We start from the raw sequence: 13859 nt of genomic DNA on the forward strand, positions 1-13859 counted from the left end.
GACTTCTGGTGGCAGAAGTCCCCATCCTTCCCCATGGTTCCCTTCACCCTAGATTACACCAAGTGCCCGCTGCCCATCCTATGCTGCGTCCTCTCCCTGTGGTCTCCCTTGATATTAGACTTCATCATCCTGGCTATTTTTAGGACTTAATGACTCTGCCTATTTTATTTTACCTCTTTTCAAAACTGTTTTTCCTTAGCAGCATTAGCATTTTCATGAGACCCATGGACCTTTTCTGTGTCTGAACGACGCTTTTTGACTAATTTTCTAGGGATGGTGACTTTTTGCCAGATTGCAACACATTCCCTTGCCTTAGAGCTAGTCTTTGTAACGTGAACTGCGAGCACTGGGCTCCCAAAGCCTCCCCCTACCCCGGTAGATCTGGATGCCTTCTTTTTGGCTTCATTTCCACTGGAAATGGCTGTGAACCCCAGGCTCTCAACAGCTCTAAGCAAGTGTACTCCAAAAGGGCTCTGCCTTAGGATACCTGAAGAATAAGAATTAAGTGTCTTGTAGAGCATTAAGAATCCAGGATATGCTGGGCAGTGGTGGCACACGCCTTTAATTCCAGCGCTTGGGAGGCAGAGGCAGGCGGATTTCTGTGAGTTCGAGGCCAGCCTGGGCTATCAAGTGAGTTCCAGGAAAGGTGCAAAGCTACACAGAGAAACCCTGTCTTGAAAAACCAAAAAAACAAACAAACAAACAAACAAAAAAACAGGATTTAATAACTAGGATTTTGCATCCTTTTTTCCCCTGTTCACCAAAGCTTTTGCTTTTTCTTATAAAAATATAATGAATTTTTAATAGTACAGTCAGGGAGTTGAAAACAGGAAGAGCATAAATGGGTTTAGAGTAAACGTTGCCCCCCATCTACATGCTTTCTCCCTTGTCCCTGTAGGAAACCCTAATCTAATGGCTTTACATATTGGTTAATATCTTTAAATGTGTGAGAATATTTCTGTGAGTGTATAGCTATGTGCTGAGTAAGGACGTTCCGGTCAGTGATGGGCTGTGTTTACCATGGTCCCGTAAGGTGACATGGGAGTTGTAGAGATGTGAAGTTGCTGTCAGGTAATGAGCCTGTAGCCTTCCTAACACCATGATGGGTTGTGTCATTTGTGGGTTTGTAGTGGTGTTGGAGAAATGAGCCTATAAGACTGCCAGCCATATACACACGTAGCACACACAATTACATGATGTATGTGATACTCGGATAGTGATAGCAAACACCTTGCTGTTGTTTGTGTTTACTGTGTGATCTTCATCCTTTTTATCATTGTGCTAGGCCAACATCTCCTCACGGAAGTCAGCCAGCAGGGCCCACCACTGTGGCAGTGTCTGTCACACCTCTGTTATTTACCTCATCTCTTGGTTGCATCAAGAGAGCATGTGAAGTGAGGGACCCGCACCATGCCATCTAGGTCTGTCTAACTGTGCTCTCAGGATGTTCACACAGCAGCCGCTTCGACTACTGACACACTTCTCAGTACTACACACCCTGTTGTTATATAAATATGGATATAAATTCAAAGGCACCATGTGTTAGGCCTCTCGTATACACACAATATGCCATGGATTTTTTTTTTGTACCTTTTTTTTTTTTCATTATATAGTTATATATCCTGGATGAAATTTTTCATAGTCATCTTTTTCAGGGTCTTTATAGCCATCTTCTACCCACACTGTTCAGCCCTTTATTGAGGAGTCCCTACATGCAGATGACTTGCCCCGGTACAAAGTGTAACATTTGTACTTACACTAAGTTCGGCTACAGTTGTGTTCCTATATTATTTTTTGAGTTGTGTAAATAGAACATACACCTGCTTTGGATATTGCAAGGTCAAAAATACATATCAGTTTGTAGCTTTGCTAACCATTAGCAAACTACCCTCGAGGCGATATGGGGTTGGCACCCTGCCAACAACAAGTGTGAGTGCCTGCCTGCTTTTCCAACTCTGTCGTTCCTCTGTGACCGACTTCAATTTCAGAGAAGAAGTGCAATGGATTCCACTGCCCGAACGGTACTTGCATCCCATCCAGCAAACACTGTGACGGCCTGCGGGACTGCCCCGATGGCTCGGACGAGCAGCACTGTGGTGAGTCCGGTCCCTGCCCTGCTGGCTGCTCCCATCTGCTCATCTCTTCAGGACCTGGCCCCAGCGTTCTTGACCCAGAGGATGAGTTCGGCAAGAAGACAAGGCATGGGGAGAGGGAAGTCTTAAGATAAGCAGGGTGATTGTGGGGTTAGAGCATCCTTAGGTAAACCTTGCCATTTGATTGGCGGGTGTGCTGCCAGCCACCTGACTGGTTTCATTAATATTTATTACTCTGAATATCACTTGAGGAGTATTGTAGGCCAGATGACCCTTTTTCTATCCCCCTTTTCAGTCCTAAAAAGATTGTCAGTGGTACACGTATGTGGAGAACACTGGAAATAGCTGGGGACTTATAAAAGTCATGGCATCTGGGAGCTGCCCCAGACATTCTGAGTTAGTCGGTCTAGAGTGTGACTTCTGTGTTGAGGTCTTCCTTACAGTGTTCCGCGCTATTCTGTTGTACAGCCCAGGGTGAGAGCAAATGTGTTTGTGCAGGTGCCATGCTCTGCCCCCTGGGTGGGATCCAGCCCATCACTCAAAAGCAGATATGTTAATACAGGCATGGCCGACTGGCCCGTGACCAAATTCATCCTGTGACCAGTTCTTGTGAATGAAGTCCCGATGAACACACCGAGTATCGTTTGTTTATGTGTTGCATGCGACTATTCTTTCTATCGTGGTGAAACTGAGTAGGCAAAAAAGCGCTGTACTTTTAGGCTTCTGTGAAACAAAGCTGAATGGTGTGGGGTTGTCATGGGAACAACATCTTAGGTTAGACATGTTTGTATACACACACACACACACACACACACACACACATTTGGGGAGAGGGAGGGCATAGTATAAGGAATTGGCTCACAAGATTATAAAGGCTATCAAAGGCAGTTACTACTCAAATCCAGGTTCCTTCTTGCTGTGGGTTCGCATGGTCTCTTCTTTGCATGCATCTCCGATGTCTGTTCTTACAGGGACATCTACCCTATCGTGACTTCTTTCATCCTGGTGACCTCTTTAACCTGAGTGGCTTTGCCAAAGGACCTGTTGTCTGCAGATACAGTTAGTTACCTTGGTCTTAGGGCTTCAACAGAGGGGCTGAAGGCAGGGGTGCAGTCCAGCCTGTAACACTGGTTCCTTGTAGAAAATAATCGCTAACCTCCAAATCAGACAGTCAGTGTCGTGCTATTCATGGCTACGGTGTGGTCTTTGTGCCAGGAAGCGCTGGGTTGTAGTGTGGTCTTCTCCCTCGTTAGCCATGTGCCCTTGGCGGAAACAGTACTTGGTGTTGCCATCCTTATTTTCTTGTTCCCTATGCAGAGACAATGAAGTGTCTTCGAACGTTGCCTCAGGGGTTTAACGGTGCACTTTATGGCAGGTGCTTTAGCTCAGGACCCTGCGTAGACAGGTCCTCCGTCCACAGTGGCTGTCATAGCAGCGGGAATGGTCCGTGTGCCTTTGTTCAGGACGGTAGAGCACCCCTGCCAGCCGCAGGTGCTCATGGCCCTTCCTCCTCACCGTCGCTCTCTTCCAGAGCCCTTCTGCACGCGCTTCATGGACTTCGTGTGTAAAAACCGCCAGCAGTGTCTCTTCCACTCCATGGTGTGCGACGGCATCGTCCAGTGCCGAGACGGCTCCGACGAGGATGCCGCTTTCGCTGGATGCTGTGAGTGAATGGTGGGGAGCTGGGCCACTCTGTGGGACCCCCTAAGACTTGGGTGCAGGTCACGTCTGAGTGCCCCGGCCTGCTCTTTGCTGTTCCTCTTCTCACATAAGCATGGATGCCTCGTCTCTATCACTACACAAATGTGAGGGGCTGCTGAGTGACTAGGACCTTCGATCCGTGTTGAAGAGCCAGTCTCTCTGTAGCACAGCTTCGCTCCAGCGGTCTTCATGGCATAGATCCCCATGCTGTGTACTTGATTGTACAGTCAACCTCTCCTGCTGCAAAATGTCCCTGGTCCTTACGTTTGTGTCACTGTGGCTGAACAGCTGTCAGAAACAGCTTTAAAGAGGGGGACTCTCCTTGGCTTCCTAGGGTTTGGTCCGTGGTTGGTTGGCCTTCTGTACTTGTGGTGGCAGGAGTGTGGTGGGGAGAGCATTTTACCTCATGGTACACAGGGAGCAGAGTGAAAAGGATGCCGAGGACCCAGGGCAACCTTCAAAGGCCGAGCCCCACTGACTACTGTCCCAAGTTAAGTCCCACTTCCGAGGTGCCATAGCCTCCCCAAATAGTGGCACTTGGTAGGGGCCAAGTGTTCACACAAAAGCCTGTTGGGGACGTTTCATATTCAAAGCACAGCACTAGGTCTGTCTGTGTGTGTCGTGAACTCATAGCACAGGGCTGTAGACTGGTGACGGGGTGGTTCAGCCGACAGAAACGCTGTCCTTCACTCCTGAGGTGTTGGTGGCACTGTCTAGGGCCTCCTCTCTCCCTGGTAGATGCCATCTTTACCAGTGTCTTCCATGATCTTTCTCCTCTAAGGATCTGTCTAAACTTCGACTTTCAGTTTTTTGAGACAGGGTTTCTCTGTGTAGCTTTGGTGCCTGTCCTGGAACTCAATCTGTAGCCCAGGCTGGCCTTGAACTCACAGAGATCCGCCTCGCTCTGCCTCCCAAGTGCTGGGATTAAACGTGTGTACCACTGCCGCCCGTCCTAAACTTCTACTTTTGTTGTATTTATTTATTTAGAGAAACAAGGTCCTACTATGTTGCCCGGGTTGGCACTGAAACCCTGGGTTTAAGTGGCAGTCTTTGCCCAGCCTGCTGACGAGGAGGGACTTTCCTTTCTAAGGACACTGCTCATACTAGATCAGGGCCCACGTTGATGAGCCTATTTTAATTTACATTTCCTCATTGAAAGCATTGTCTCCGAAGGCTGAGGGGTCCAGCCCTGTTTACGGTCCCTGTGAGTGTGTGGAGCAGGTTAGTTAGCACCGTGCGCTCTGCTGAGACGAGTCTGGCCTCCATCTCTCAAGGCTCCCTTAGCTCTGTAGTCTCACAGCAGAGGACCTTCGCTTCCAGGCAGCCCTGCTGCTCCCAACCCGCTGGCATGGACGTGACCTGGGCTTGACCGATGTCTATCACCCTCTAGCTCAAGACCCTGAGTTCCACAAGGAGTGTGATGAGTTCGGCTTCCAGTGTCAGAATGGAGTGTGCATCAGCCTGATTTGGAAATGTGATGGGATGGACGATTGCGGCGATTACTCCGACGAAGCCAACTGTGGTAAGAAGCTAGTAGACCCGCCTCCCTCAGGCAGCCTTCCAGTTACAGGGAGACCTGTAGGCCGGGGATGCAGATCGTGGACATCTCACCTGGATGTCACATTGCCTTTGCCCTCCCCTTCCTCAGCAGCACATGCGGCTAGTTCTGAAATCCCCACAGGAGGGCTGGAGTGAAGAGGGAACCCGGCATGCAGTAGATGCTAGGGGGATGTTTATCCCGCTTCTCTTCCTTCCCCAGTGGGGAGGGCCACATTACAAGTCAGGACTGCCGTGGGTAAGGAGTCATGGTGTCTGAGGTACTTTTTCTTGTGGCAACATACACAACAAAAGCACCTTCAGGAAGGAAAGTGTGTTTTGTTACATAGTGTGAGAGGATATGTAGTCCACCACAGCAAGGGAGCCATGGCAAGAGCAACCTGAGACAGCCGGTCACGTCGTGTAGCCCGTTAGGAAGCTGCATGCAATGAAGGCTGCCACTCAGTTCACAAAGGAGAACCTTTGTGTTCAGTCCATGGCTGCAGCCCCTGGGATCTGCTCCCCCGACTCAGGGTGGGTCTTTCCTGCTCTGTTAAATCCTTTTGGGAGCACCCTAATAGGCACACCCCGAGCTACATTTCCATGGTGACTCTAAGTCCTACTGTATGTTGACAGTGAAGATTAGCCATGGTGATGGTAAATGCCGCGGAGTGTACCTCCCTCTGAAAGTTACAGATGACACCGTCATTCTTGGACTGTCATCACGAGTTATGTCTTTGGTAAAGTCTCATGATTAAACTCAGAGTGACCGTTCTCAGGGTACCAGAGTAAGTCAGAAAACTAGGAGTTGGGGCCTAAGAAGATGGGGTGCCTATTGGTGAAACTATTAAGGCCACACCACATAGTTCAAAGGATATTTATTTAATGGCGTAACTCACAAATTAAGGGATAGGTAGGTCGCGGGGTCTGGGGAAGGTGTATCGCAGTCCAGCAGGGTGTTCTCTGGAGCTCTCCACCATTCAGGGTCCCAGCACAGAGAGAGCGCTGGCCCATCCAGCTCTCTGGTCTCCAGGCGCCTCCCCTCGCCCCGCCTCGTAGGCGTGACAGTTGCCAGAGTCCCAATGGGGGTTGGAATTTCCAGATCCAAGCTGGAATGGCTACCCACTACAGGTGCCATTGAGTTTGCAGATGTTATTCGTCCCTCCTGGGATCCACGAGCATGCCTTGTCTTCTCTGGGAGAGTAGTGCAGACGTCCCTGGACTTGACCTTTGGGGAGATGGACAGAGGGGAAGGGCCGCATTCACATGGGTGCCGGGACGTGACCGGTGGTGTGTTTGCTCTCTGCAGAAAACCCCACGGAAGCCCCAAACTGCTCTCGCTACTTCCAGTTCCGCTGTGAGAATGGCCGCTGCATCCCCAACAGGTGGAAATGTGACCGAGAGAACGACTGTGAGGACTGGTCTGACGAGAAGGACTGTGGAGGTGAGAGCCCTGGGAACGGGGTCAGCCCCCAGCCTGGGCGCCAGGACAGCGATGGGGGGCGCAGACTCGCCACCTCTGGGCTGCCTGGCTCAGTCCTCACTGTTTGGGCTTACGATGCTGAGTTCTTCTGGGTCATTGTCTCCTTTATTTCCTTTTCATTTTTATTGTATGTTGCTTATGGAGGCCAGAGGCCAACTCCTGCCTCTTTCCAGGCCCTCTCCACCGTGGTTTTTGAGACAATCTCTTACTCGGGGACCTGCGGCTCACCAGTTAAGCGAAGCTGGCTGGCTGGCCAGTGAACGCCAGAGACTCGTGTCTTCTCGCCTGCCGTGGCGTGAATTTCCATGATCTGTGTAAAGGGTCTCCACGGTCTCCAGGGTTCCCCATTCCTGACTCTGAAGGACTTGGTGACAGTGAGGCGCCTAGGGCCTTGCATCTCAGAGTTTAGTCTGCAGACCCCCACACCTATGTCCGTCTGCAGAGTATCCTAGGCATGTCCGGGGACCCCCGTACCAGGGGCACTTTAATAAGTTCCCAGGTCCCGGTGTGGGACACATGCTTTCTGTTGCCTTTTGCCTGCTCATCCTGGGTCACTGGGATGTTTCAGCTGCAGCTGCAGCTTTAGTGAGAATTCTCCAGCCACGGTGTGCCCCTCCCTGGTCATCAGCCCACCTGCTTCCTCCGGCAGCAGCCAGCAGCCCTTGAGAGGGCAAACTCGTGGGACCGTGACTCTCTTTCAGGTGTTGCAGTGCATTAAAGCTGCTAAGCAGGAGGGAAAGACTGCTACCTCTTTGGAAACCCCTTACATGCTCCTTATAAATGCTAATTAAGGGGGCTGATATTCAGGCCCATGTCTGCCACTGGTCTCCTTGGGCTGCTGCAACAGGGACATCAGCATAGGTTTGGGACACTTTTTTTTAATCTGAGATCTCGCTTCTGCTAACACTTGGGATCCATCTCCTTGCTTGCTTTTCCTTCAGATGCCCACGTTTTCCCCTCCCCCACCCCCGGACCCTCCACGTGTCTGCCCAACTACTTCCGCTGCAGCAGCGGGGCCTGTGTGATGGACACCTGGGTGTGTGATGGCTACAGAGACTGTGCTGATGGCTCGGACGAGGAAGCATGCCCCTCTCTGGGTGAGTACTAGCCATGGTTTGCTCAGTGGCATTTACTGGCTTTGTGGGCACGGCGCCCCAGAATCGTGTGGGGACTCCTAGCTTTTAAACTGCCCTGTGTGAATCCTGCCAGAAAAGTCCAGCTACTCTCTGCCTTCTACCTCTGCCTCCCTGTCAGTGAGGAATCACAGCTGGGATAATAAGGAAGGGTTTTGTGTGTGTACAAGAGGACCCAGTTTTTCTGCTTGCTGACTGGCCGGCATTCCCTCTAAAAGAAGGGTGACCACTGCCATCTAGTGGCTGAACACAGAAACAGCTGAAGGTCTGTGCAACCACCGCGATGCTGCCGGAGGCCAGAGGTCCACCTTTGAGACGTCTGTCCCACAGGCAGAACGGGGTTGAGGGGGCTGGGTTCTTCGCTGAAGAGGGAGGCATTTTCAAGCTTGCTTTTAAGAGGAGAGCCGACACTCGTTTGTCACGCTTCCCACAGCCCTTTCCAGAGCCCACTCTTAGGTCTGCGGTGAGATCTTCCTCCGTGTGCACCCAACCACTTCTCTGCTTAAAAGTCACCAGTGGCTTCTTGCCTGGAAAATAGAAGGGGCCTTAGGGAATCAGTGGTGGAGGGGTCTGTGATTATTAAACAAATATCCTAACAAGTGGGGCACTTTTAACTGGCGGTTTGCTCATTCATATTTTTTTTTTTATTATTTTGGTTCTTAAAAATCATTAGTGTATATTCATTGTATAAGATAGTAGTTTTGGTTAGGACATTTTCCTTCATGTATACCTGTGCTTTGCTAACAACTATCCACATTATCTTCCCTTTTCCCTGTGGTCTTATAGAAGGTCAATCATTTTTTTAAACCCCCTGTGTGTGTATCTGAGTTTGCATGCATGCATGCACGCACGCACATGTGCGTGTGCTTTGCCTGTGGATATGTGGAGGTCAGAGGGCAACCACAGCATTGGTCCTCACATTCTGCCTCCTTCGAGACAGGGTCTCTTGCTGCGTATTGCTCCATATGCCAGTCTGGCTGGCCCCAAGCTTCTGGGAATTCCCCATCTTCATGTTACCCTAGGAACACTGGGATTTCAGGTCCTCAGGCCTGTGAGGCAAGCGCTTTACCCACTGAGCCATCTTCCCGTCCTACGAGACCAATTCTTAACACTCCGTCCTTCCCGTTCCCTTCCTTCTCTCTCTCCTTTCCTTACTCTCCCCATCCCTTTCCTCTTCTCCATTCCTCTCCCTTCCCTTTGCCTTTCCCCTCCTCCCTCTGTTTTTCCCCCTTTTCCTCTTTGCTCATTCCCCTCTCTTCTCCCCCTGCTTCTATTCCCTCTCAGTTATTCTTGAGAGAGGCTCTCTGTATATATCCCAGGCTGGCCCGGGAGCTGTTGGTGCTCACCCTGTAGTGGATCAGATGCTGGGGGCAGGCCGTGGCTGAGCGAGGAGAGCACAGTGGAGTGTCTCTCAGCGTGTTCCTTTCCTGCTGTGTTACTGTGGTTTTTACCAGCTGCCCTTGATCCTCCCGTACAGTCGTCTCTGTGAAGCTATCCACGGTTATCTCTCCCGGTTTCTCTCCTTTCTCTTCTTCGCTGTCATGGTTGGTATAGCACAGTCTAGAAAGTTCCCGGAAGAGAATATTTAGGAAGGGTATCTGGGGAAACTGACTTGTTTGAAACTGTTTATGTCCCATCTTCAGGCCTGATTGACATCTGAGCTGGATTTAGAACGCCAGCTTATCCATAGCTTCTCTTTAGAATTGGAAGGTATCTGCTGTTGTTCTTCGAGTAGCTCTTAGGAAAGCCATGGCCAGCTTGAGCTGCTAGTCTGTATGTGATCACATTTCACTTTAAATTTTCTACAAGCTTATCAGATCTTCCCCTTGGCTCCAGTGTCTGGACTTTTGACTACCACGTACATTCTTTTCCATCTAATGTGGGAATCTGTGTTTTAGTTTGAGGGAATTTTTTTGAAACGTTTAGTTAATGATGTGCACCTCCATCTTCTTCTTGTGATCCTGTCTGTCATGTCTATTGATCGGATCCTCCTTATACTTTCTTTGTTATTTTGTCTTTTTTTTTTCCCCAGAGCTGAGGACCGAACCCAGGGCTAAATTCCCAACCCCACACTCTCTTTGTTTCAAGCAGACTCTTGTGATGGAGCCCTGCAATCATCTGTGGAGAACAGACTGGCCTCGCACTTCTGTACTCCTCCTGCCTCTGTCTCCTGAGTTGCTGGGTATTCAGACCTGAGTCACCACATCTGACCCCCTTATTCTTGCTTTAAAAAAAAAAATCTCGGCCGGGCGGTGGTGGCGCACGCCTTTAATCCCAGCACTTGGGAGGCAGAGCCAGGCGGATCTCTGTGAGTTCGAGGCCAGCCTGGACTACCAAGTGAGTTCCAGGAAAGGCACAAAGCTACACAGAGAAACCCTGTCTCAACCCCCCCCCAAAAAAAAAAAAATAAAATAAAAAATAAAATAAAAAAAAAAATCTCTTTTAGATTTAAAGATTTGCCATTTTCTTCTCACTTTCTGTGACACTTGCTTTACTTTGCCAGCTCTTCCTCCGAGTTTCGTCATTTCTGTTATATGGGATTCAGTCGTTTCTCACTTTTATTACTGTCCCCTTTAGTACTACGCCTGTTCTTATACGTTCTCTGTGAGCATACTAAGGACGTTTGGCTTTGAAGTTCGCTTCTTTGTATGTGTTTGGTGCTGGGGTGTGTATGTACAGGATGTGTGTGTACGTACAAGTTGTGTGCCTATGGGTGTGCGTGCCGAGGCCACAGCAGGACATTAGCATTGGGCAGCTTCCTCTATTACTTTTCAGCTTAATGTTTTGAAACAATCCCTCACTGACTCTGTGTGTCTTTTTTTTTTTCTTTTACAAAGGGGCTGGGAATTCGAACTCAGGTCCTCATAGTTGCAGAGCAGTGGCTGTTAGCCACTAAGCCATCCCCAGGCTCCTGTTATTGGCTTCTTACCAAGTCTCTGTTTCTTCCAAACGACCTTTCTTGGAGGCGTGTGTGTGTGTGTGTGTGTGTGTGTGTGTGTGTGTGTGTGTGATATTTCATTTTGTTTTAAGGCTAGAGGTTTTTCTTAGATAATTCTTTGCTGCCGCTTATGTACCAGGATGGGAACTAAAACGCTGCCCAGTGAATTCTGAGTACACGGGTGAGTGTGCCAGCTGCGTGCTTTGTGCTAGCCTGTTTGCTGGGAAACCCCAGGCCTTGGTAATCTCATTGTTTGTCCCTGAAGCTGGTCAGTGTCCTGAGAGATAATTCTAGGCCCCCTGCCTAAACTGTCAGGGTCTCTTGTCAGGAAGTTACCTGACTTCTCATTGGCTGGCTGTAAGTTCAGTGCCTCTGATTTCATTAGCATCTTCTTGCTCAGTTATCATTAGCATCTTCTTGCTCAGTTATGGCTGCTTAAACTGTCCCTTGGTTTTGATTCTTTGCAAACCATGATCAACCAGGCTTCTGACCCTGCTCATGTACAGGGCAATTGTCTCCTGGGCTGGGGCCAGAAGGGAATATGAGGCTGCTTTTGAAACTTCTTCTGGTCCTATCCCCCTTGCCTGACCCTTCCTCAGTCTTCTCTCTCAGGTGAGAGAGACGATTTCTGAGCCTTTGGGGGATCCTGTGATCCTGAGCTGGCTGGCTCAGAGTTTTCTCTTCCAATAGCTTAGGGTAGGATACAGCCTCCTCTGGCTCCCTTAATCGCTTGGCCTTGCCAGCCTGCTCTCCTTTCTCCTTACCCACACCCATGTCTTTAAAGAGAATCTCTCAAGTGAGTCGGTGGTGGGGCCCTGCGAGGAGCAGCATAAGGCACAGTGTCCTACCTGCTTTCTCTCCATAGCTGGCAGGTGCCTGGGCACCGCCCCCCCCCCCCCCCCCCCCCCCCCCCGCTGCCCTGCAGTTCTACAGGCCTGCACTCCCCTAGCACATCCAACAGTTGAAAGGTTGCCCTTTCTGGCAAACTCCCTCCATACCAAAAAGTTATATATATATATGTTTTTCTAGCAAACACCACGGCTGCCTCCACCCCCACCCAGCGTGGACGCTGTGACCGGTTTGAGTTTGAGTGCCACCAACCAAAGAAATGTATCCCGAACTGGAAGCGCTGTGACGGCCACCAGGATTGCCAGGATGGCCAGGATGAAGCCAACTGCCGTGAGTATCTTCCAAGGCCACTTTCCAGATCTCTGAGTTCCATTCTTCTGCTTCCATCTCTGGGCAGCTGGCTCCCGTGTGTCTCTGTGTAACCGTGTTTACAGTATTCTCTGTGAGGGCATTGCTGAGTGGACAGAGAGCATAGTCTATGATAGTGATGCTGGATTTAATAAGCTGGCTAAATGTTAAATAATAGGAGCATCCCCACTGGAAAGATTTCTCAATGGAAGAAAATACTTTAAATGAGTTTTTTGTTGTTTGTTTGTTTTTTGCTAAAGATGTTTAATTCCCGAAAGCACCGGATGGTAAAGCCATGGCCTTGTGGAAGTATTCAGCAAGCATCGTCAAGGCATTTAGAGTATACTATTGGGAAGATCACCAAGATTAAGAACCAGGGGCTTTGCTCCTGGAATAATTATACTTAGGGAGAAACAATAAGCCACACAGGCACCCCAAGTGCCATATGAGGTGACAGCTGCATGGTGGCTGTGTTCTGAACCATTGTCTGCTCCCCTGATGGACCCAGGGAAGCCCCTTGGAGTAGGTGATGGATGGACACACAGCTGTCCTGCTGACTGACGCTCAGGGGCCAGGAGAGAAAGCAGGCAGCCTGGATGGGGGAAGACAGAGATCCTAAGGTCACTTGTCTAAGCCTCAGCACCCAGTCAGCACCTGTAGTCGCTGTCTGTGCTCGGAAACTTTGACCTGTGAAGGGGGAGGGGCTAGAAAGATGCCACTCTCCCTGCCCTCAGCCTGCCTCTCTGATGGTGGGGGGTGCTGCTCCTGCTTGGGGATTTGCCTTACAGGATCCCCTCCATTGGTCACCTGCTCACTGCAGACACTGATGCCCTTCCCTGTCACATGCTTAGTAGGACCAGGAAGAAAATTTTTTTTCATGCATGCTTCATTTTGCACAGTGAACATATAGTGGAGTGTCCGAGTCTCTTCCACTTCTCCAGCCAGCCTTCAGCTCTAAAGGCTAGCAGGAATCTCCACTCCTCATCTGTCACTATTCTGTTCTCTCTCTCCCCTCTCTCTCTCTCTCTCTTTCTCTCTCTCTCTCTCTCTCTCTCTCTCTCTCTCTCTCCCTCTCTCTCTCTCTTCTCGTCTGTCTGTCAGTTGCTTAAAGATTCTTAAGAAAGGGGAAGACTGGAACCCTACCAAATGTTGCCATTTCCTGATGAACTGGGTCAAAGGCAGTAGAGGAAATAGATGTCACCTAGAAGGATCAAGTTACTTCTCTTTCTTATTTTCATTTGTGAGTTGGTTTTTTTTTCTTTAAATATATACTTTCTGTCCATTTTTAAAATGTCCTCAGCACCTTGGATAAAAACATAAAGGCATACATGTCACCCTTGCAGGTGACATGGAGCCAACAAAGTAGCTGTGTTTCTGATGAAATAATCAAGACTCAGGAACGTTAGCACTGAGATTTGGCTCAGTTAGCAATGTGCTTGCCCTGTAGGCACCATGACCCAAGTTCAGTCCCCAGAACCCTCTGAGAAATGAAAGGGGAGGGAGCCTGAGCTTCTGCTCCTGGCAGTGGGGAGCCAGAGACAGGAGGATCACTGGGGCGGGCTCGTGGACCAGCCAGCTTAGGTCAGTTGGTGACCTCTAGGCCTGTGAAAGCCCCTATCTCAAAGGATGATATTTAAGTTTGTCCTCTGACCTCTGTACTCACACCCATACATCTGCACCCATGTAACAAGGACGGTAAATTAGCGTTTGTTTTGTGGTGAGTTTTAATGTGTCATTAAACAGTGTCACTGTTCCCAAGTCCTACACTTACGTTCCTT

The 13859-nt window shown here is 49.6% G+C and overlaps 1 protein-coding gene across 2 annotated transcripts in view; it reads left to right on the plus strand.

Moving 5' to 3' along the window:
- Sorl1 (sortilin related receptor 1) overlaps nt 1-13859 on the plus strand; it is a 168600-nt gene that overhangs the window by 120484 nt on the left and 34257 nt on the right. For both annotated transcript variants that reach the window (XM_037207586.1, XM_028866304.2), the window contains exons 27-32: nt 1989-2096; nt 3625-3756; nt 5185-5316; nt 6640-6774; nt 7755-7910; nt 11914-12063. In XM_037207586.1, coding sequence (XP_037063481.1) covers nt 1989-2096; nt 3625-3756; nt 5185-5316; nt 6640-6774; nt 7755-7910; nt 11914-12063 — 813 coding nt within the window. The remainder of the gene's footprint in view (nt 1-1988; nt 2097-3624; nt 3757-5184; nt 5317-6639; nt 6775-7754; nt 7911-11913; nt 12064-13859) is intronic.

This window comes from Peromyscus leucopus, chromosome 7 (assembly GCF_004664715.2).
Source record: "Peromyscus leucopus breed LL Stock chromosome 7, UCI_PerLeu_2.1, whole genome shotgun sequence".
NCBI lineage: Eukaryota > Metazoa > Chordata > Mammalia > Rodentia > Cricetidae > Peromyscus > Peromyscus leucopus.